This window comes from Schistocerca nitens, chromosome 10, assembly GCF_023898315.1.
Source record: "Schistocerca nitens isolate TAMUIC-IGC-003100 chromosome 10, iqSchNite1.1, whole genome shotgun sequence".
In the NCBI taxonomy this organism is placed as follows: domain Eukaryota; kingdom Metazoa; phylum Arthropoda; class Insecta; order Orthoptera; family Acrididae; genus Schistocerca; species Schistocerca nitens.
Window position 1 is genome coordinate 1,640,317 of NC_064623.1, and position 24,083 is coordinate 1,664,399.

Here is a 24,083-nt window from a genome sequence, read left to right on the forward strand (position 1 = left end):
CGACCACTTCCCGTGTGTTATCCATCTCCTGCATCATACCCCCTCTCCGTGCTCAACTAGTTGGAACATCTCCAAAGCAGACTGGGTGCTCTTCTCTTCCAGGGCGACCTTTCAGGATCGAACCTTCGCAAGCTGCGATAGTCAGGTCGCATACCTCATAGAAGTCATTCTCACTGCTGCTGAATATTCCATCCCTCACACTACTTCTTCTCCACGTCGCGTACCGGTCCTCTGGTGGACCGCAGCATGTAAAGACGCTTTACGTGCTCGTCGACATGCTTTACGCACCTTTAAACGCCACCCTACGGTGGCGAATTGTATCAATTATAAACGATTACGTGTGCAGTGTCGTCATGTTATTAAAGAAAGCAAGAAAGCCAGCTGGGCTGCTTTCACAAGCACCTTCAACAGTTTTACTCCTTCTTCTGTTGTCTGGGGTAGCCTGCGCCGGCTATCTGGCACTAAGGTCCCCTCACCAGTTTCTGGCTTGCGGGTCGCAAATGACGTCCTTTTGGCCCCTGAGGATGTCTCCAATGCCTTCGGCCGCTTTTTCGCAGAGGTTTCAAGCTCCGCTCATTACCACCCTGCCTTCCTTCCCCGAAAAGAGGCAGAGGAGGCTAGGCCACCTAACTTCCGCTCCTCGAATTGTGAAAGTTATAATGCCCCATTCACCATGCGGGAACTCGGAACATGCACTTGCTCGGTCACGGTCCTCTGGTCCAAGGCCTGATTCTATTCATATTCAGGTGCTGAAGAACCTTTCTCCTGCGGGTAAAGGTTTTCTTCTTCGTACTTACAATCGCATCTGGATTGAGGGTCATGTTCCCACATGCTGGCGCGAGTCCATTGTTGGCCCAATTTCTAAGCCGGGGAAGGACAAGCACTTGCCTTCCAGTTATCGACCCATCTCGCTTACCAGCTGTGTCTGTAAGGTGATGGAGCGGATGGTTATCTCTCGTTTGGTTTGGCTGCTCGAATCTCGACGCCTACTTGCCAATGTACAATGTGGATTTCGTAGGCACCGCTCTGCCATCTGGTTACCTTGTCGACCTTCATTATGAATAACTTCTTGCGGAAGCGCCCGACCGCGGCTGTGTTCTTTGACTTGGAGAAGCTTACGACACCAGTTGGAGGGCGGGCATGCTCCGCACATGGGGCATTCTCCGCACATGGGGCATTCTCCGCACATGGGGCTTTCGCGGTCACCTCGCTCTTTTTATTCGTGCCTTTTTAATGGATCAACATTTCAGGGTACATGTGGGTTCTGTCCTGTCCGATGCCTTTCGCCCGGAGAATGGGGTACCACAGGGCTCAGTTTTGAGCGTCGCTTTCTTCGCCATAGCGATCAATCCAATAATGGATTGCCTCCCAGCTGATGTATCAGGCTCCCTTTTCGTAGACGATTTTACCATCTATTGCAGCGCGCAGCACACGTTTCCTGGAGCGCTGTCTTCAGCGTTGTCTTGACCGTCTTTACTCCTGGAGTGTCGCCAATGGCTTCCGTTTTTCTGCCGAGAAGACGGTCTGTATTAACTTCTGGCACTACAAAGAGTTTCTCCCACCGTCCTTACGACCCGGTCCGTTGCTCTCCCATTTGTGGGGACAACAAAATTTTTAGGTCTTACATTTGACAGGAAACTTAGCTGGTCTCCACATGTGTCGTATTTGGCTGCCCGTTGTACCCGTTCTCTAATTGTCCTCCGTGTTCTCAGTAGTATGTCGTGGGGAGCGGATCGAACCGTCCTACTTCGCCTATATCGATCGATCATCCACTCCAAGCTGGATTATGGGAGCTTGGCATACTCCTCTGCACGGCCCTCCATCTTACGCCGCCTGAACTCCATTCAACATCGGGGTTTACATCTTGCGATCGGAGCGTTTTATACTAGTCCTGTCAAGAGTCTTCATGCCGAAGCCGGCGAATTGCCACTAACCTACCGGCGCGATACACTGCTTTGTCGGTATGCCTGTCGGCTGTTGTCAATGCCTGACCACCCGTCTTATCGTTCCTTTTTTGACGACTCTCTCGACCGTCAATACGGGTTGTATGTCTCTGCCCTGCTACCCCCTGGAGTCTGCTTTCGTCGTCTCCTTCAGCACCTTGATTTTTCACTCCCTGCAACCTTTCGAGTGGGCGAGAGCCAAACGCCACCTTGGCTCCAGGCTCAGGTTCGCGTTCACCTTGACCTCAGCTCGCTCCCAAAGGAGGTTACGCCCGGTTCGGTATACTGCTCCCGTTTTGTCGAACTTCGTTCGAAGTTGATTAATATGACCTTGATTTATACAGATGGCTGTAAGACCAATGACGGTGTCGGGTGTTCTTTTATTGTCGGGGCACACAGTTTCAAATACCGGCTCCATGGCCATTGTTCGGTCTTCACAGCTGAGCTCTTTGCCCTCTACCAAGCTGTTCTTTACATCTGCCGTCACCGACATTCTGCTTATGTCATCTGCTCCGATTCCCTGAGCGCCGTCCAGAGCCTCAGTGATCCGCATCCGGTTCACCCTTTCATGCACCGGATGCAACGCTCTCTTCAGCAGCTGGTGGATGACAGTTCTCCTCCAGCCTCGGACAGCTTCTTGCTGTGTCCCTTCGTCAGATTGTAGCAGGGTCATTTGTCAGCGCATTTTATCGCTGTGGCATGCCGATTGGGCTGCACTTACGGACAACAAGCTTCGGGCCTTGAAACCTCTTCCCGCGGCTTGGACGACCTCTTCACGCCCTTCTCGGCGGGAGGAGGTCATTTTGGCCCGGTTATGAATTGGACACTGCCGGTTCAGCCATCGCCATCTGCTGATGGCTGCACCGGTGCTGTTCTGCTCATGTGGGCAATTGCTGACGGTACGCCACATTTTAACGTCCTGTCCGACTTTTACTAAACTGCGCATTGATCTTGGCCTGCCATGTACTCTGGATGCCATTTTAGCGGATGACCCCGGAGCAGCTGCTCGCGTTCTTCGTTTTATCAACTTGACAAATCTGTCTAAGGACATTTGATTATGCCGTTTTTTAATCCTATGCCTGTCTGTCTTTTATAGTATTGTCCCTTTTCGTTGCTGTTTTAACCTTGTGCCTCGCGGTGCATTCCTAATTTAGTCTGGGCGCTAATGACCATTGTAATTGTGCGCCCTAAAAAAATTCAATATTTAATTGGTCAATATTTATCACATTAATATGTGCATATATAAAACAGGGTGTCCAGAAAGGAGACCTGATTTCAAAATTAAATCTCAAAAACTAAGATTGATAAATGAGTGCAACAAAAAGTCTGTTTATTGTGAAAGCTGTAGGAGTTTTTCTACAGAAGTTATACAGAGGTTTCAGAATAGTTCGATAAATGGAGTTGGGGAAAAAGAAAAACAATGAAATTTCCCACGTTTTCACTTGAGCTGCGGGTGTCCTCAACAGAAAACTATTTATAAATGGCAGTGGTTTTCAAACATTTCAGTCAGTGGGTGCCAACAAACGAGGAAGAAATAAAGTGATTGTTTTATTGATTTTGTGGATGGGGTTGGTGAAACCTCCATCCATATGAGGTCTGTTCAAAAAATTCTGGAACATTTGCAATTTTGCACCAGATATGTGTCGGAGCAAAATGCGGTTGTCATCCCTGCAGAAGCCTGTGTTTCAAGTGTCATTGCTGGAAGTTCCATTGTTACATGTCTATTAGTTGTTATTCAGGGCTGTATCGAGTAGAATGCCGTGTAGCACAGTTTTTCATATTTTGAGATGGCAGAGTTGGAGTAGCAACACATCTGCTCTAAATTTTGCATAAAACTCAAGAAAACCTTTACAGAGACACACCAAATGATGCAGGTAGCCTGTGGTGACGAGTGCTTAGTCCGAATTCGGTGTTACGAATGGTTCATACAGTTTAAAAATGGCCAGGTGGAAGTTAGATGACCCTCGTTCGGGATGCACTGCGACATCTACTGGTGGCGCTCGTGTCACCGGAACGTCAGAGAAGTTGTGCGTGCCAGTCAGAGAGATTACAGAAGAATGGGCCATTTTATTTGGATATGTTATGAAATCCTGACACAGCATCTTGGACTGCATTGTGTTGCCACCGAGTTCATCCCAGGGCTCACGAGGAAGACCAGAAAAACTTTTCTGCCTCGCAATCGGTGAAGAGCTTATGGATCGCACAAATGAGAATGACGTGTTCCTTAAGGGAATCGTAACTGGTTATGAGACGTGGGTCACGATTACCGCGTTGAGACCGAGGTTCAGCCTTCAAAAATGGTCGGGAAAGGTTCTCCGGGACCAAAAAAAGCTCATTCGGTCAAGTCTTGCTGATAATTTTCTTTGACTTTGAAGGATTGGTTCATCACGAATTTGTGCCACAGGGACAGACTGTCAATCGACGGTACTGTCGGGAAGTGTTGTGACGCCTGCAAGAAAATGTGAGAAGGAAACAGCCTGAAATGTGGCGAGACAATTCGTGGCTCTTGCATCGAAGTAACACATACTCACATTCGTCCCTGCTGATGCGCGACTGTTGCACAAAAAACGAAATCACTGTGCTCCCTCGTTCTCCGTACTCTCCAGACCTGGCCCCTGCAGACTTTGTTGTATTCACAAAGTTGAAAACGCTGTTGAAGGGATGAAGATTTGCAATACTGGATGAGGTAAAAGAAAATTCGCAGACGGTGCTTTCTGCTATCCAGCAAGAGGTGTACCGAGACTGCTTCCGGATGTGGAAATGGTGTTGCAACGGTGTATCACTTGTGGAGGGGAGTATTTCAAAGGAGACTGTGCATAATAAGTAAAAGGTAAGCACAGAAAAATTTTGTGGACAGAGTTCAGGAATTTTTTGAACAGACCTCGTACATTAATGTCAGACCGAGGATCCGCTGTTCCTTCAAACATTCCTGCGAAAGGTGGTGAGTAGAGATTGTTTTGAAATTGTTGTTGAGAATGCTCCAATCTGCAGACAATAAAAATGTTGATTCTTTAGATAGTCAATCAATTGTTCAATTCATCATCAATGAACTAAACAAAAATTAATACGATCCTGCCAAGATACTGTGTCCGTAAGTCTCTAATGCCATTCTGAGGAAGAATGGTCAGGCAGTATTTGAAACAAAAGAGACGTGAGTAAAGCATAACAAATTTTAAATTGTGCTGTGATAATGGACACTGCTACAGTTTTTGGTTTTACACTGGCAAAGGACTCAATAAAGAAAATACGACACCTACAAATGTTGTAATGAATTTGTGTCAAAAGGCATTTGATAAAGACCGTACACTGTGTAGCTATAATTGGTATACTGGTGTAGATTTGGACAGAAAACTCGTAACAGAGAATACAAATTCACTAAGAACCTTTTGTCAAAATTGCAAACGAATTCCCAAGGAAATTGTAACGACCAAATTGAAATGCAGGTAAGTGATTGCAGAACAGAATAGTTCAGGAATTATGGTTCCGAAACTGAAAGATGAGAGACATTTTGGCTCTTGTCATATATTAGAATGAAATGGAAAATGTGACAACCAAATGAGGGGTTTATCAAAAATGAAAAATTGTTGCTGAATATAATAAAGGAGAAACTGAAGTTGAAGTCCCTAATAAGCTGTGAGCCTATAGCAGTCAATCGAGAAAGCCAGTATTGTAGCATCTAAAATTAACATTTGATCTTTTCGCGAACACAGCTGTCATGAATGAATTTTACGTATTCAGAGATGTGACGGGATGGAAAGTATCTATTGAAATATTTCAGATACTGTCGCCAGATGCGTTTGTACGGCATTCACATAGAGGAACTCCATTCGGTGTCTATACGAGAAGAAAAAAACACCAATTGGAAATGAAAGAAGGAAAGGTACATAAAGTGAATAGATATTGTTCTGAATGTTTCAAGACAAACACGAAAACATTCGGGCAGAATGCAGCGAAGAGTTGGTTACCTTTTATAGTATGTCCAAATCTAAACCTCATCTTTGTGCCGAACTGTTTAGTACACTTCATTAAAATTAAGACATTTGTTTTTTAACCTCACTAGTGCCATTCCTGTTTACTGCTGTCACCCAAATGAAAAGTGCACTCTCAGTCCCTACAGACTGTTTTTGTCCAAAAGGAGCGTTCACCGCCAGTTCCCAGGACTGACGGCACACTCGATGTGTCGAATATTAGCAGTCACTGTCTGCTTCCCTGGTTTCATAATTATGTGTCCTACAAAGCATCTGTGCCTACTCTCCACCACAGTGTAAAAGCTTTGGAATAACTAGAGGGTAATGGTGTATGGAGAAAGCATCTGTCCTTACTCTCTCACCACAATGTAAAAACTTTGGAATAATTTGAGGGTAGTGGCCTATGGAGAAAGATGAATTCATATTATCACTTTTTCCACTAATTTTTATGTTACAAGAACTCTCTGCAACTAACAGTCACACTTCCTAATACTGCTGCCAGTAATGTATAACATCCCTTCCATATTACCTATACCTATAACCAGTGTAGAGCTTATAAAAATTAGTTTGAGCATGACATACTGTTGTGTCGAGTCCCTAAAGTCTCGACACAATGAGTGGCTAGAAGCACGCGAAACTAACGCAGACGGGCGTAAATTCTGAAACAGGAGACTGGATGAAAAACTATAAAGAAAAGAAGGGATCTTCTTTTATACTTAACTTTAATGTAGTCTTGTTGTAATACATCTCTTGACTAGTAGTAAGCTATTAGCACTGATACAAATGGCGCCTTGCTAGGTAGTAGCGATGGACTAGCTGAAGGCTATTTAATCTGTCTCTCGGCAATTGAGAGGAAGACTAGGTACGTCTGGTCGCAAGCTATGTCGTCCGTACAACTGGGGCGAGGTCAAGTCCGTGTCTTGTGACCTGCCATGTGGTGGCGCTAGGTTTGCGATTACACAGTGGCGACACGCGGGTCCGACATGTACTACAGGACCGCGGCCGATTTAAGTTACCACCTAGCAAGTGTGGTGTCTAGCGGTGACACCACACATACAGCTGGCAGCCCTTTAGTGACAGTGGATGCAGTTTGTTTCTCCAGTATATCCTCCTTGAAACCTCTATATAATGTTTCTTTAAGGGACCACGAATTCTGAACACTGGATGTAGGATAACTCTGTAAAGAGGATGATGTCCAGTTGATAATTATGGAAGTCGAGTCAAATTTTACTGAGAATATACCACAGAAAAACACAGTAAATGGTAAAAATTAAAAGAGAATTAGCTGCAAACAATTACTTTAATAATTAACTTGTAAAACACAACTTCATTCAAATTTTAGCAAAAATCTATGGATTGGCACAACTTGAATGTCACATACCTTCGAGTTTTTGAAGTAGCCAAATAGAAGTGTTTGCTTCCTATTTCTCGTGGATTGTATCAGAACAATTTATTGCTCCAAATGAGAAAGTTGTGCTATTGTTATGTGCTCAAGTCTGTGGGCCATCATAAACCTTTTGGATGTTTCAAATCCTTCAGCTGCCTTTGTATTTGAGGACACAGGTTCATCTTCCACTTCACTATCACTTTCATTTTCATTTTCATTTCCATTCTCCATTCTTCTCTCAGCAGTCAATTCCTCAACACTCAGCACTCCTGTAGTTGCCACATGATCACCTACGGTCACAAACTCCTGAAAAGTGACAGAATTATTGCCTACTAATTCATCAAACTCAATTCACATCCACCTATTTCCACTGAAGCAACCGTCTCGATCTCACGGATTCCCACTTTCTCGAAACAGTTTCTGGCAGTTTTAGCACTCACTCGCCTCTGTGAATACATTATCATATTCGTAGCTTCTTAAATATTAAGCTTCGACTGTGAGTTATAATAGTTTCCCAGCTTTCTCGTGTTTACAGCATTCGAGGCCTTCCTTTCCGAAGCTGTCCCATATTTAAACTTCAGGACACGTATTATCCCAAAGTCCTTAGGCTGTAGATGGCTAGTGCAATTGGATGCCAGGAAAACCACTTTTACACTTCTCAGAAATGAAGTATCTAGGGGTATGCTGCACATCTATCACAACGATACTCTTCTTGCAGCACTCCCCATTTTGACATCAAATAGTGTAAGAAAATTTAAAAATATTTCACTAGTCATCCGTGCTGTAGTATCCTTTGTATATTTGCACGGAAAGATAGAATTGTATTTGAAGCATCTCAGACGTTTTTAGGCTTCTCAATGACCAAAGGTTTTAGTTTCTCACTGCCATCATTGTTCATGCACAATCGACAGTAAGGCGTTCCTCACTTTTCTTATCAATGAGGCAGTTTTCGCCATGAAAAATAAGTCTTGTCTGGCATTAAATTAAAGAATATGCCAGTTTAGTGTGTTAGAAATGTTACGTAGCTCGTACCTGACTGTGAGATTAGGGAGTGTCTGCATCTGTTGAGCTACAGCGTGCTGTGGTTTGCGCTTTCACTCTGCCCACATTCTGCTTTACACACGACTCTGTGGCACTATCAGAATTTATCGATCCGACCATCAGATGCCTCGAAATCTTTGATCCCTAACTGCAAAGCTGTTTGTAGTGCCTTTTCCTTCAGAAGGGTTTCGTTTATGGGGATATTTGCAGCACACACTTACCAAAACCAAGTTACTGAAACTTGCTCCATTTCATTGTATGTCGAATGTTTCATCCGCGTAAGCTTCGAATTCCCAGACTTCTCGGCAGCTTCCATTATGTACGTTTAATTTTTCAATATAGTGTTGAGAGTGGATGGGCCAGTTTCAGTTGCTTAACTAGCTCCACTTGACACACACGAGGATTGGCCTCTACTTGTTTAATAACTGAAACTTTTTCTTCAGTAGAAATCTTCGTAAGCTTCTAAACTGTGTCCACTGCTCGATAAAAATTCTTCTGAAAATGTTATAATGCCGACCTGCACTTTCTTCCAATACACTGCACTTTCTTCCGATTCACTGCACTGCACTTTATACACTGTTGTTTTCGTTACAAGTGTGTCAACTGCAGACCGGTCACTAGTCCTGAATCAGTAGGGGTCGTTAAAGGACAGACAGCTTCAGGGTAGTCATTCATTTTTGCTTGCGGCCTACATTAGCTAGCTGACAGTACTGTGTGAGGTAGCCGTTGTTGTTTCCTGTGTTCCTTTTTGTGTACTTCACCATATTTAGTACCGTTTCCTTTCATTGTGATAAGTGCACATAATTGCTGCAGTTAGGATCTTTATTAAATATGTCAATACTTATAAGGATTTCAGTTTCATTTACGAACAGCATTTAAGCGATTTTTGTTTTTGTGCCAGACTTCTGCTTTCGTAGAAGCATGAAGTGCATTTTACAGTGCCAGCACGGCAGGGTCCAGGCATTTCTTGTTCGTTCCCTGTGGAGGGCCCCTCACCCTGTGGGAACAGTAGTAACATAATTCTGTGATACCTATGTAAGAGAACAACATTTTCTAAAAGTAATAGGAGCCTTGAGCTCTCATTGTCAGAAATTTTTATTTCAAATGAATGACTTTACAAAAAATCCCTAGTTCCCCTTCCATTTTTAAGCACTATCCATCTAGTGCAGATTTGCACCAGGAATAGGGGCACACACTGTGCAAATGTTCACCATTTGCTTAAAAAATGCTAGGAACACCAATGAAACAAACAAAAAGCACAATGTGCATCACATCTCACGTAACTTGGGCACTGACTCTGACCTGTGTCTCACACTGAGCACGGAGTCTGTGCAAATTGGTAGAACAGAAAATGAAGCATCTAAGCCAGAGGCTTAAATGCTATAAAGAGGGAAATAATTGGTTAGGGTTCCAAAAATATGAGCGTTGCAGGGAGGAAATGGTCATGTAGAGGAAACACACTAAAGAGGAAACTTTAGAATTGTGCATAAGGGGTTTTGGTTGGGACCGGAAAATATGGACATAGTTGTTGTTGTGGTCTTCAGTCCAGAGACTGGTTTGGTGCAGTTGTCCATGCTACTGTATTCTTGTGCAAGCCTCTTCATCTCCGAATAACTACTGCAACTTACATTCTTCTGAATCTGCTTAGTGTATTCGTCTCTTGGTCTCCCTCTATGATTTTTACTCTCCACGCTTCCCTCCAATACTAAATTGGTGATCCCTTGATGGCTCAGAATGTGTCCTACCAACCGATTCCTTCTTCTAGTCAAGTTGTGTCACAAATTCCTCTTTCCCCCCATTTCTATTCAGTACCTCCTCATTAATTACGTGATATACCCAGCTAATCTTCAGCATATGGACATAACATAGAGGAAAACATTATAAGGAAGTTTCACTGTATGCAGTCCTTCAGGGCAACCCCTTCCTCGGTACTTGAAACATTTTCTGCATCCTAAAAGTGGACAGTTGTGTTTGTACATCTTTCCCCTTTGTCAGACCTGTTCCCAGTTACTCTTTTTGCTTCATATTTATACGGCCTATCAGTTGTGTTTCTTTACTGCACAGTAGTGACTTTTGCCAGTTTCTTGTGGGTTTTGTCTCCCTTGTGAACCCCGACCATTCTTTCTCCACTTTTCTTCTTCAAAAACTTTATGAAGAGAATCCTGTTACTGCAAGCACTTTAAAAGTGAACTGACTCTTGACAACTCCTTCCCCACAGTTTGTCTCGTACACAGATGACCATTCTACCAAGTAATATCTACTAGACAGCTCCCACTGACTGGCTCATCTTATAAACTACCCTTCACACTGGCTATGTATAAATATCTGTCTCACATTTTATCAAATCATCATATTCTTGCAAGACAAAAATAATATAATGAAAAGGTAGTTACAGTTTAAGTGTTGAGGGGTGAAATTAAGTCATAGAAACTGTTTAAATTGTCAGTCCGGGTTGTAATGTTTAAATGACTGAAACACTGATTTTCTTTTACTGTTCCTGATTTATTTTGCCATTTTTCGTGTATCAAAATGTAATAGTTCTCAAATTTTCCGCCGCACATTTCTTCATATTTAGAGTCATATTTTTAATGCACATTATTCCACAAAACGGAGATGAAATTTAACTCAGTGTACCCCAACTGTAATGTAAGGCAGACTGTCTGCCGCCACATTATGATAACTTACTACCAAAGACTTCTTGTGTCAGAGATGATGTCTCAAAGAAGTTACACTGATCAATTCTGAGACATTAATTTCATGTTGTTGTTGTTGTGGTCTTCAGTCCTGAGACTGGTTTGATGCAGCTCTCCATGCTACTCTATCCTGTGCAAGCTTCTTCATCTCCCAGTACCTACTGCAACCTACATCCTGCTGAATCTGCTTAGTGTATTCATCTCTTGGTCTCCCTCTACGATTTTTACCCTCCACGCTGCCCTCCAATACTAAATTGGTGATCCCTTGATGCCTCAGAACTTGTCCTACCAACCGATCCCGTCTTCTGGTCAAGTTGTGCCACAAACTCCTCTTCTCCCCAATCCTATTCAGTACCTCCTCATTAGTTATGTGATCTACCCATCTAATCTTCAGCATTCTTCTGTAGCACCACATTTCGAAAGCTTCTATTCTCTTCTTGTCCAAACTATTTACCGTCCATGTTTCACTTCCATACATGGCTAATCATACGGTAAAGCTATTAATTTTTGTAATGTATGAAATTAACAGTAGTCTTTACTATTAATTTCATACATTACAAAAATAGTTTCTTGCACTGTTGCAAAATCAAAATATAACTTGTATTGACAGTAATAATTATTTTTGTCTGATTTTGTTTTAAGTTGAACACGAAAATACCTGGATGATTAACTTTTCAGAATGAACATATTTTTGTTTAAAAAAAAAGTACTGAAAATTTTCATAACCACCCAATAGGATAAAGGAATAAGAATAATGAATTAAGAATTAATACATTAAAAGGCAACACCTCTGCAAAATTACGTAAATATTGACAGAAGATGGGATCGAGCGATTCGTTAACAGGGAGACCGGTATTGATAGAGTGAATTTGAGAAAGAGAAAATTACCGTTGGGTTGTTACACTTTTGGAACCCACCTCATTTAAGGCTGTATAGTCTTGGGTCTAGTAACTCTAAGGTCAGTTTCTGCCATTTTCCATTTGACCATTATTTCTCTTTAAACTGCTTCACAATATCTTTCCAGTTCCTGAATTCCTTCACATTAAAAAGTCTCCATTTCCCAGCATAACCCTTTAGATATCCTTTTACAAATTTGATACTCCTTTATCATTCTGTGCCAGTGCAAAACTGTCTCTGAATATCTGTGAGAAGACTGGAGTAGTTTCTGGAATCAGCTACATACCGAACATCCATAGAACTTCCAGCTGCTATTTTATTTATTCCAGTGAAAGTCAGTGTCCTTACATGTGTATTTTTTATTTTATTTTTACCTTTAGTCTTGTGAACGAACAGCCAATTTCAATACAGTATTGTCTCATCTTCAGGTACTCGTTACGCGTTCCTTATAAATTGCACACTGTAGTGAAAGGCATCACCTATTCTGTGTTTCATTCTCCATTAATTGTAATGAAATAATTGTCTTCTGTTCTTACTTTCTTCAAAATTTTTCTGTCAGTTTTAAATAATATAGGAGGATTATTACGTGAATGCAGGGTACGTAGTCTGAGCAGTTACTAAGCCCACATTGAAAACTGATAGTTTTTATACAGTTGTAGTTTACAATATTTGTTGTCACTTCTGCAGTTTTTCACAGAACAGAGTACTTCCAGGTTCTCCTTGATGTTAACGGCTCCTTGTGGCACCTTAATGATGTCTGCTGACAAGTAATGAAATACGAAACAAATATTTGAACTTGTACCGGACATCATCTACATACAATTTAAATCTTTTAGGAGTACTCGCATTCCATTTAATTATTATTAGAACTATAACAAAACTACCCTTATAAAAACTTGCTCACTTACAGATGATGAGGGTGCAAAAAATGTCACAACTCCAATGTTTGTGATTATTTGATAGATGACTTTTACTTTATAGAAGAAATTCCTCCTAGCATTTTCCTGTTGTAATTCTGAGTAGTGGCATGGTACGTCCTTTTAATTCAATTAGATACCCACATTCCTCAAGCTTCTCCCTCAGATCCACAGGGTGGGTGCTATATTCTCTATCCCCACTTTCTTTACTAGTAGTCCTTTCAGTGCCTTTAACATCGGTGTGACTAGCAATCTCTGCCACCTGCCTTGTAATTTCTTGTAACGTACTCTCCTGTGCACAAAATCTGCGAGTACCAAATGTAATATTCCCATTTTCCCAGGCACATATTGTTGAAATATTTCTTTCAATTCAATGATTTAGTGACTGTTACAGCTCACCTGTCTCTTTAGAGTTTAAAATTCTTGTTTTCCCTTAATTCAGCTGCTACTTCCAAGAAACCTCCTTCCCTAATTTCCTACAGGCATTTACATCGTAAGGCATTTCCTTCGCATTACTGTGACTTCAGTTTGCTGTGTTTCTAAACTGATATCAACTGGGTCTTTTCGGCTCTCAACTCTATAATATATGATGTTCCAGTTGTTTGTGAGGTCTGTTTACATTAAGAATTAATTTGGAAAATCCATCTGAATTACGTCAATTGGAAGCTACGGGAGCAGGTGACGAGTTCTCTGTTCTTCTGATGTCAATTACTTAATTCTTTATTTAAACTGTGCTTTCTGAAATTTGACTCTTTTATTTCGATTTGATATCAGCAGGCATAAATCCTCAGTTAAATCTACTGTCAATTTTTCTCTTCTTATATTTTTTTATTTCATAGTGGTCATTTCTGACGGTGCTTATTGTTACTTTAGCTCTAACATTTAACAGGTAAACAGTAGACAGTTGCAGCTGCAGTTTCGCCCAGCGATTGTCTACCGCAAAACTTGGAGAAATACAGTGAAGGAGCAGATGTGAGGTGGGCCTGTTTCTCGGCAACCGCTGCCGCTGTAAATATCAGTCTCCTCAGAAACATATTCGCTCCCATTTTTCTGTTACGTTTATAAGCTATTACTTCCAAAACATTAATGTGAGCAATCACAGACAGCATCAAATTTAGCTCCACTAATTTAGTTATTATCAACTTGGTGTGTGTGTTTTAAATTGTACTACCTGAACAGAATTCCTTATCTGACAAACATTTGTCAGTGAAATAAAAAAGCAATTCACAGTAATAATAGTTAAAAAAGAAAACAAGGTACAAGGTGTACATGGCATTTTGGAGTTCATTTATTAATATCTGTAGTCTTTGCACCAGGCATAGTACTGGCCATTTTAGGATACATGGTGCGTGAATTTGCTCTGGCTCCACATTAAAAAAAGCTTATGGAAGCATATTAAATAATGGTCCATTAAGATCACATACGTATCACCTTTATGGTAACTAAATTACAGAGTGTAACTAAATTTGTCATTACCTGTGATTGCACTACTGGTAGAAATAGAATGTTAGTTTCAACAGTTCTGTTTCACGTGTCGTTACCTCGATGACCGACACACAACTGAGCAATGGGATCGGGACAGCATTTGACTTGTTTTTTCCCTTCTCTGCAGCCACCTGCAGGATCGTTTGTGGAAGTGGCGTACAGGGTTCCGTTAGTCTCTAAATAAAAGATTAGAATTGCTAGATGAAATTAATTAGAAAAATCTTAAAAACTAACCTCATATTAAAGGTTAGATTTTAAGCACCAATTGTACATTTTACAAGTTGACAAATTCCCTTCACGTAAAGTTCTGCTACCCCAGATTGTGGGCAACCTCGACAGCAGCTCTGAGTCAGAGCGACAGGCGGTGGTGTGTGCCACGAGAGGTAGCAGTCACTGTGAGGCAAGTGTGGGCAGCCTGGCAGGCGTGCGGAAATGCCCCAGCATTTCTCCTGTCTTCTGGCCGAACGTAGTCCAGCTCTACCTTTACTGGCAGTAGCAGACAGTGTCGCTCATTCTCGTTTTGAATGCTTCTTCTCAGGTTTTTAATGTCACAGCACAGCCTCCTGGATTGATTGTTTCTGTGTTCCACAAAATCACAAATGAGATTCATTCAGTGCCTTCAAACAACGGTATCTTTCTTCAACTTCTCTGGCTGACTGAAATTTGGCCAGCTCTTTTTCGTGTGTGGAGCGAGGAGGACGACTCGGCACTTCCGATTACTGTCCGGTCCCTACACCCGAGCCCCACCGTCAGTCTGTCGAGTTTTGCAGTTCTCGAAGAGTAGTTTTGGAGGCCCATAATTGTGGTGCATGTGTTACGCTAAATTTTTAGTCACTGTCTTGTGCAAAACAGTCCTTGAAATGTTGCAGAAAGGTGTCTGACTACTGAGATAATGTGATACAGTGATCTTAACGAATGTCTTTCATAATTTTTGTACCCACTTGTCACCACGTACATGCTGAAAGTTACTGCTGTCACCTCGAAACTACTCGTCCTTCCACTGTTAACCGTCGAAGCGTGAAACCTTCACTCCCGGTGCAGATTTTGGGCCAAATGTCAAAGCCTTTGAAATCTGTCACTGCTAAAAAGTACTTTATTCACGATGTTTCACTTCTCGACGGGAAAACTTCGGGAATGTATTTCTCTTATAAGGAGAAGCAGAAAACTCTAGTAAATGTGAGCTCTAAAATGCATACCTTTACACCTGTGGTCATTTGTGCAATAAAAGAGATGTGTTTCACAATAGCAAAGATCAACAAGTGCTCACAGCTCTTAAGGTATGCATTTTAGAGTACACGTTTACAAGGAAATTTTCTCCTCGGTTTGATCCACACTACTTCCTCCCAATACATGGAAAGCAAAGAGCTTGCAGTAAGAGAGATTTGTTTCACAACATTGAAAATAAAATAGTGCACATTGCTCTTAAGATGAGCATTTTAGAACCTACGTTTACTAGACGTTTTTTTCTGCTCGTTATATGAGGAATCTGTTCCCTAAGTTTTGCCATCGAGTTTTGAAACACCCGGTATTACAGACAGCTCATTTTACACGGTCTTCAGTTATGTTCACGCAGAACGAGTAGTGCAGGCGAACACAGAACGGCATGATTTCACTGTATCGCAGGTCCGAGTGCACCACCCCCTACACGAGTCCGTGTAACGACTGTTCCATTCCACCGCACTGTGCCCGGACCACACCGAAATGCTGGTCGGTCCCAGGACGGTGCACGTGTGTGCTGGGTGAGTGGGTGCACTTTCACCGGCGGCCAAAAGAGGGGGTGCCGGCAGTACATATGCCACCCAGCTCTAGGAGGAGCAGTGACCTCTCCGTGCAGAAGTCTCATTCGAATGGGGCTTAAATTGTGCTTCGCACGGACCTGCAGTCGCTTCCCATCTCTCAAAAATCTACTCGAGGACTGCCTCCGGACGTGGCACCACACGAGCGTCTTGTAATACGTGGGATGCCGAGTGCGGTCCACCGATCTCCACTCCCCTCGACTTGTAACTGCAGTGCCGAAGTCTCCCCTCGTGACGAGGTAGAGGTGATCGCGGCGTTTGAGGTGCGACCTTGCTTACCCGTCCCTGCCGCACTGGCAGAAGCTCCGAGTTGCAAATTCTCTTAGCAGACTGAGATGCCACTCCTGTGCTTCTGAACTCAAACAAAAAGTGGTATTTTCTGTCTCGGTGGGAAGATCACACGAAAATACGTCAGATGCACCATTAAAAAGCTATATCGTAAACAAAGTATACGACACACAGGTAACGTCATTGGCTCTATTGTAACACAATCGATAACTTCCGAAGAAACAGACTCGGGTTTTCTTGAAGTAAGTGCTCGACAACGAGAACAACTTCAGAGTTCCACTAAGTTAAAGTTCTTGAGCTGGTCCAAATTGAAGTCTGAAGACTAACATAAAGTTTCCCAAATACTGTAACAAATTTAAGTTCTGAGGTAGGAATCAAAGTTAAAGTCTGGGATCTTATGCAGGCATTAAAATAGAAAAATTGTAACGAAATTACAGCATCGGATTTTCTCGGGATCGTACTTCGCTGACGGCGTCCTGACAAAAAAATCGGAAAAATTGTCTAATTTCTTTGCAAATACTACTACTGCTAATTTGGACTCAGTCAAAATGGCAAAGAAATAGTAAATCGGAGTACACCGGGGCCTCCCAGCACGGCACCGTTACGTCGGCAGAGTCAGATCTCCCAGTGACGTGCAGAGAGGAGAGGTGCCCGCATCGTAGCGAGTGATGTCCCGACGGAGTCTTCTCGGAGCTGCTTGCCGTGTGGAATCTGACTTCTGGAGCCGGAGCGTGAGCTCGAATAGTTGCCTCGTGGAGCGATACCCCACGTGCGATCGGTTCCGGACAATTTCCACAGAAGTAGGGAATAGCCCGACCAGTGCTAACCAATTGTAGCTGTGTGTGTCCCTTGGTGTGCTGACTCGGGCGCCAGTGCTCCTGCCTGTCAGGTGGCAGTGCAGTTCGCCGGTTGGGTTGTCACAGTCTGTCAGCATGCGGCCTTTGATATCGTCACAGTAATATATGTCTTGCAGGTAGCAGTTGGCACCTTCTGTATGTTTCACTTCACCAAAAAGTATTAGAGTTTTCATGTTTCGTCTACACTGTGTCATTCTACACTTTAGTTACCTTAAGTCATCTTTGACACGCGAGGTTTCGGAGTATCTCTGTCTTCGACTTATGCGTTTTTTGCCGAAGTGGCACAAACGCACAGTAAGAGATCTGTGATGTTCTGCCACTCCTCTAGCCGCTTGCTTCTTTTTGACGCCACCTTTGCTACTCTTCTCCTTTTGCTCGTGCTGAGAGTGGGTTCAGAGTTTCAGATTTACGTTTCAGGGTGGAGCTGGAACTCCGGACAGAACAGCCCGACATCTGCAAAGGACTTCAAGAAGTTCGTCGTCATACGTGTGGGTGGGCCCAGCTCCGGATCATCCGAAGAGAAGATGGACTCTCCCACAGGTACGACAGGTGGCCGGCAGTCGCTGTATCGCATGTGGCTTTCGCTTCTGTCTCTGTTTAGAAAAATTGAGTGTAAGCACTGTTCGTGAAAAATGTGTGATGTTTCTGAGAAGTGAATGTGTGGTTAAAAGATTACTCGCTCTGAAATGGAAAGGTACCAAATCTGACCCCCTTTCATTCTAAAAGTAAGCTGCCCAGTAACTGAGGAACCACCACAAATTGAGTATGTCATTATGAGCATTTAGGTAACTCTATTTTAATATTTCTGTGCACTCTTGTGTGAAACCTCTACAGGATGTTCTCGTCCAGCTAGCCGTTCACACTTTGCTGTGTCACCTGTTTCATTAGCTGGACAGTACTGTTTTTCTCTCCCTCTCACTGTCGAGACTATTCGGCCAGGTGTTTTGGAGAGTGGATAGTCTTTTTATAGGTGCTATCACTGACTGCACTTTATGTGTGTGGCTTTATAAATATAAAGTTATTTCTCATAAAGAAAATGAGTCAGTTAATGAATGGTCCCCTGCCCCTACTCCCCCTTAAGCACGATGCATTTAGATAATGCATTATCATATTTAGGTTCTTGTTGTTGCACACAACTTGACACACAAAAATATGTAAGAACAAACACCTTAAAATAAGAACACATTCTCAAAATGTGTTACGCTTGTAAAATAAAATAAAAAATTGGGGAAGTACGGGTAGGACACGTGCCCTAAAGTTGTGTACAAACTTGATTGTGTATATAAATTTTCATCCATCTCAAAAATTGAGAATCATGACGATTTTTGCATGACGATATCGATGCAGATACTGGTCCCGAGGATTCAGGGACCGTATCAAAATATCTACAGTAGTTCCTGAGGCTAGCCCAGAGCCACAAAAAGAAGCGAACAGGAGACTTCAGTTTATATGTGTAGAGAGAGAAGTTTTAATATTTTTTTTTATTTATTTACTTACTAAAACATGATTACAAATTACAGTTTATGATTGTGCGAAGTAATACACTGATCAGCCAGAACATTATGACCACCAATCTACTATTGATACGAATGTGTCCAGGCAACACAGCGTCATCTGGCGATGAATGATTGCTAATCAGGCACTTGCACGGTGCACATAGTATCGCTGGAGTGCTGTTCGTGTGTAGAATGTAGAAGGCGTGCCATCTGTGTGCGTTTGAGCGAGGCCAGATTGTGATGGCCCGGTGACTCGGCACGAGCATTTTAGAAACTGCACAACTTGTCGGGTGTTCGAGTAGTGCTGTGGTGAGTGTCTTCCACATGTTGCAAAATGGAGGTGAAAGCATGTTCAGATGTCATCCCTCATTTACAAATGTTATTAATTTTTTTATTTATTTAACCTGATCAGATTAGGGCCATCAGGCCCTCTCTTACATCAGACCAGTGTTCCACACATGCAGTATTTCACACATCAGAGTTACCTCATGACAATAGTTTAAATGAGAAAATTAGATTACTCTAATGACAATATGAATAAAGAGTAGTGACTAAGACCTAATAAAGTAAATGTGGCAGTATTTTTACAACAGGTGCTATACATACAGATTATGATAAAAGCAATAATAATAACAGTAAAAAAAAAGTCAAATAATAATGATAAACATGACTAAGACCTAATAAAGTAAATGCGGCAGTATTTTTACAACAGGTGCTATACATACAGATTATGATAAAAGCAATAATAATAACAGTAAAAAATCAAATAATTATGATAAACATGAGAAAAATTGGTAATAGTAATGAAGCGTTGTGCAGATGTACATTAATATCTTGGTGTGTAAAGTAGATGTTTACTAGTGTAGCGAGTTTTGGGGAAGGGAGATTTAAGGAGGGGGAAAGAGGGAAGTAATGAGGTGAAAAGCATTCATGTACAGAGGAAGGCATTACTGTTGCTTAAGTAGATATGTCATTAACTGTTTTTTGAAGCCGGACATGTTTTTAAGTTCTCTAACATAACGAGGGAGGTTATTCCATAGTCGGGTTCCTGCTACTGTAAAGGACTTGGAGAAGGTTACTGAGCGATGCAGTGGAACAGAGAGGATTTTATTATAATGGGAACGTGTGTTTCTGTCATGTTGTTCCGACATGAGCGTTAGGGACGAGGAGAGATATGAGGGACAGTGTACATTTATAAGGCAGTAGATGACACAGAGTGTATGGAAATCTCTGCGTTTGTCTGTGCGCAGCCAGGACAATTTTGCATATGCAGGTGAAATGTGATCAAAAAGTCGAACGTCACAGATATATCGGACGCAGGCATTCGTGACCAGTTCTAGACGTCGCGAATTTTCCTGAGAGAGGCCTTGTAGGATAACATCACTGTAGTCAATGATTGGGAGTATAAGCGTTTGTACTAATTTGTTTTTCAGATCGAAAGGGAAGAGTTTTTTATATTTTTGTAGGACATGAAGGGATGCTGATGCTTTTTTGCACACTGCAGTTAGGTGCTCTGTCCAATTTAGATTTTCATCTATTATAACTCCCAAACTCTTTGCTGAGGGAGATAAGTTAATATTTGTTCCGTTTAGGATAAGAGATGGTACAGATTCCCGATGTTTTGGGCTAATGAGCTTAGAGTGACCAACAAGTACCGCTTGAGTTTTAGATGGGTTTAGTTTTAGACCTATGTCCTGTGCCCATTTTGACAGTGCATCGAGGTCAGTATTGAAATTTTCAATAGCTTTCTTGAGATTGCTTGGTTTGGCACTTAGATACAACTGAAGGTCATCAGCATACATATGATATTTGCAATAGGCCAGAACCGATGACACATCATTGACATACAGAGAGAAGAGTATAGGACCTAATACTGAGCCTTGGGGAACGCCTGACACTACCTGCCGCCAATGTGATTTTATATTCCCAGACAGGACGCGTTGCTGACGAGCCGTCATGTATGAGCGAAACCATTGCACTGCACTTGGTGATAAATTTAGACCGCTAAGTTTGGCTAGTAAGATGTCGAAGTCAACAGTATCAAATGCTTTGCTGAAATCTAAGAAGCAAATGATAGTCGCTTCTTGTCTGTCCATGGCAAGTTTCAGGTCATCTGTCACCTTTATCAGTGCGGATGTTGTGCTTCGATGTTTACGGAAACCAGATTGGTATTCGTCTAGTAGGTTGTTAGTAGTTAGATAGTTGGTGAGCTGGTCATGAACTATATATTCTAAGGCCTTTGATAGTGCAGGAAGAAGGCAGATGAGGCGGTAGTCAGAGGGTGCTGAGGCGATGTCCTTTTTAGGCAGTGGCTTAATTTGTCCCAGTTTCCGGGCCTCAGGGAAAACACTTGAAAATGTCTGTTATAGAGAGCAGTAGTTGGTCAATAATAAGTTTTACCATCTGGATGGTGATGCCATCATGTCCAGTAGATGCTGATCTAATCCGCATTATGGCTTTCTTGACAGTACTGCAAGTGACGTGCTGCAGATAGAATTTTTCTTTGCTACAGTCATTCATCTCCATGAAGTAATCAATGATTCTCTCTTCTTCTTCTTCTTCTTCTTCTTTCTTTCTTTCTTTCTTTCTTTTTTTTTTTTTTTTTTTTTTTTCTTTTTTTTTTTTTTTTTTTAAAGTTCTTCAGCTGGGACCTTGGAATTTTCTGCAACTTTTATTTTGCCTAAACCGAGACTGTGGAGATTTTTCCACAGGATAGCTGGTCTACATCTGTTGTCAGCTAATGTACGGGCATGCCTGAGCTTAGCGTTTCTCACCGCTTGACTGACTTTGTTTCGTTTCTGCTTGTAAACAGTAAGATTTTCAGGTGTAGAGTGTATCTTTTATGCTCAATGTGCAGCGCCTCTGAGATTCATGAGCTCTTTTAGTTCTTGAGTCAGCCAAGGTGCAGGTTGCCTTTTTACTTTTCTGGTCTTTATTGGAGCATATTTGTCATATAGTTGAGTAATTTTGTTAGTGAAATCCTGGAGTTTGTCGCTTATGTCCGTGAGGGGAGTAGAGGTCATCGCCCAAACTATTTCTTGTGCCTCACTTTTGAGTTCAGGCAAATTTATGCGTTTGAGGTCTCGGTATGTAGACAGTTTTTGTTTCTTTCCAGTCGCATTCTAGTGAATACGTCACGAAAATGATGTCATGGGCAGACATGCCGGGCGCAGATATTTGAGAGGTGCGGATTATTCTGTTTGGCGATTTCGTTGCGAATATATCTAAGAAAGTGTGGCTGGTAGTCGTGTGATGAGTAGGTGCCAGCTGAAGTAGCGTCATATTTGAGGAAGAAAGCATTCTCTTGAATTTCCCAGTGGAAGGACTATTGCGCAGAAAATTAATGTTAGTGTTATCTGCTATAATTACATGTTCATATGACGATTCGAGACTAGAGAGGGCAGTTTCGAAGCAGGCGAGGTTTGTAAAGGACACATATTAAGCACTTTCTGTTAAGGGATTTGATCTCAATGAACATATATTCCTCTTGTTTATCTACATTGTTGTCGGATGTGTGTAGTACTGCAGGTTACAAATCAGAGCGTATGTACGCCCCTACTCCGCCCCCTCGTCTGTTGCATCTGTCGTGCCTGAGAAAGATATAGCCATCTAGGTTTACAGAAGTTGTAGGAATACTTGGTTTGAGCCAAGTCTCTGACAAAAGTATTACGTGTATATCAGCAGTTTGAAATATATATTTGAACTCGTCGAAGTGAGCTGGCAGAGACTGGACATTTGCATGTGCAATATGCAGCTTGGTGCGTTCGGGTGTTGATTGCCCGAGGAGGCTGCCGACCGATGTTTGCGGGTCGTGGTTAGCGGTGACAAGAGGGTCTGACATGAGGAATGCGGAAGGCATGTGAAGGGAGGGGGGAGTGTCCTCCCAGTTTTGTGCAGTGAAAGCGGCCGGTAGGGGGAGGGGGAGGGGGTGGGTCCCCAGGGAGGCAACGGGATCTGCGGCCAAGGTCAGCGAGGTCTGCAACAGTTCTGGATGTAGCTGTGGGCTGGCAGGGGAAGGAATTTCGCTAAACACAACGGGAGTAATCTGCACGGAACGGCAGAGCGTGATATTAATTGCAGTTATGAGGATAACAACCAAAGTATGATGGTGGGTTGCCAATTAAGGATGGAAATGCGACCACCTTATGTAGTAATTAACACAACTACATGATAAAAATAATTAAAGATGAAAAAGTTGATAATACAAATAATAACAAAACTACACGAGAAAAAATAATTAGAGACAAAAAAAATAGTTATGTAGAGAAACGAACAATTTGATAATACAATAGTTAAGCTATAGTTGACAGTGTAAACAATATAAACATACAGGTTAGTGGCAGCAAGTTTAGACATGATTTAGCTTCTAAAGCACAGGCTTTCGAGTTCATTTACACTGCAAATTGTTTTCTTTCCGTTTTCGGTTTTAACCATTATCCTGCTGTCATTTGTCCATACGTTCTGCAGCCCAAATTTTTAAATCACGCTCTTCAGAATGTTTAGTCTTTCAGAGGTCAGATCCTCGCGTACTGTCAGACCCGACTTCGCGAGATTCTTCTTTGCTCTGAAGACTTCAGATCTTTTCCTATATGACATAAATTTCACTATTATAGGTCTCGGTTTTGTAGAACCTGGCGACCTACGACCCACTCTGTGACTTCTGTCAATGTCACTCGGAGTCACCTGCATGCCTAGCTTTTCTTGGACAAGGTTTATCACAAGTTCATCTGTGTTTTCTCTGCTGCTCTCTGGAATGCCGAACAGTATGAGATTATTGCATCTCCGATATTGTTCGAGCTCGTCCGTCTTCTCGATCAATTTCTGTTCGAGCAGTCGTACTTTCTCCTCACTCGCTTTTAACGATGTGTCCAGTGCACGGATCTCACTCGCATTCGCCTCCAGAGTTTTCTGTATTTTGTCCGTCACTGCTGCAGTGACAGCATCAGTGGTGGTTTGAACAACGAGCCCGAGCGTCTTCTTAGCCTGCAGCGCGGCACTCACCTCGCCTCAGCCTTCACGAGTGCGGCCATGTCAGCGATGCCGGGCGGAGCGGCCGCAACTCCCGGTGTAGACTCCACGCCTGCGCTGTCGCCGGCCTGGCCGTCGGCTGCACTGTGCGTTGTTTGGCGATTTTCCATTTTAAGTGTGAATCCTTGTAATTGGTGCTCAGTATGTGATGTAAAATACGACACTCGGCAGTAGATATACAGCTTTAGTATATGTAGATTAGCCTAACTGCTTAAAACACCTCCAGATTTCACGTAAACTTGCGAGCCGAGCTAACGCACGTCACTCACTCGCCGCCATACGTCGTA

At 42.4% G+C, this 24,083-nt stretch overlaps 1 protein-coding gene across 2 annotated transcripts in view; it reads left to right on the forward strand.

The window, feature by feature from the left end:
• The window catches only part of LOC126210143 (ubiquitin carboxyl-terminal hydrolase calypso), a 154,922-nt gene that overhangs the window by 99,821 nt on the left and 31,018 nt on the right, over positions 1-24,083 (forward strand). For both annotated transcript variants that reach the window (XM_049939293.1, XM_049939294.1), the window contains exon 8: positions 17,690-17,812. In XM_049939293.1, the coding sequence (XP_049795250.1) occupies positions 17,690-17,812 (123 nt within the window). The remainder of the gene's footprint in view (positions 1-17,689; positions 17,813-24,083) is intronic.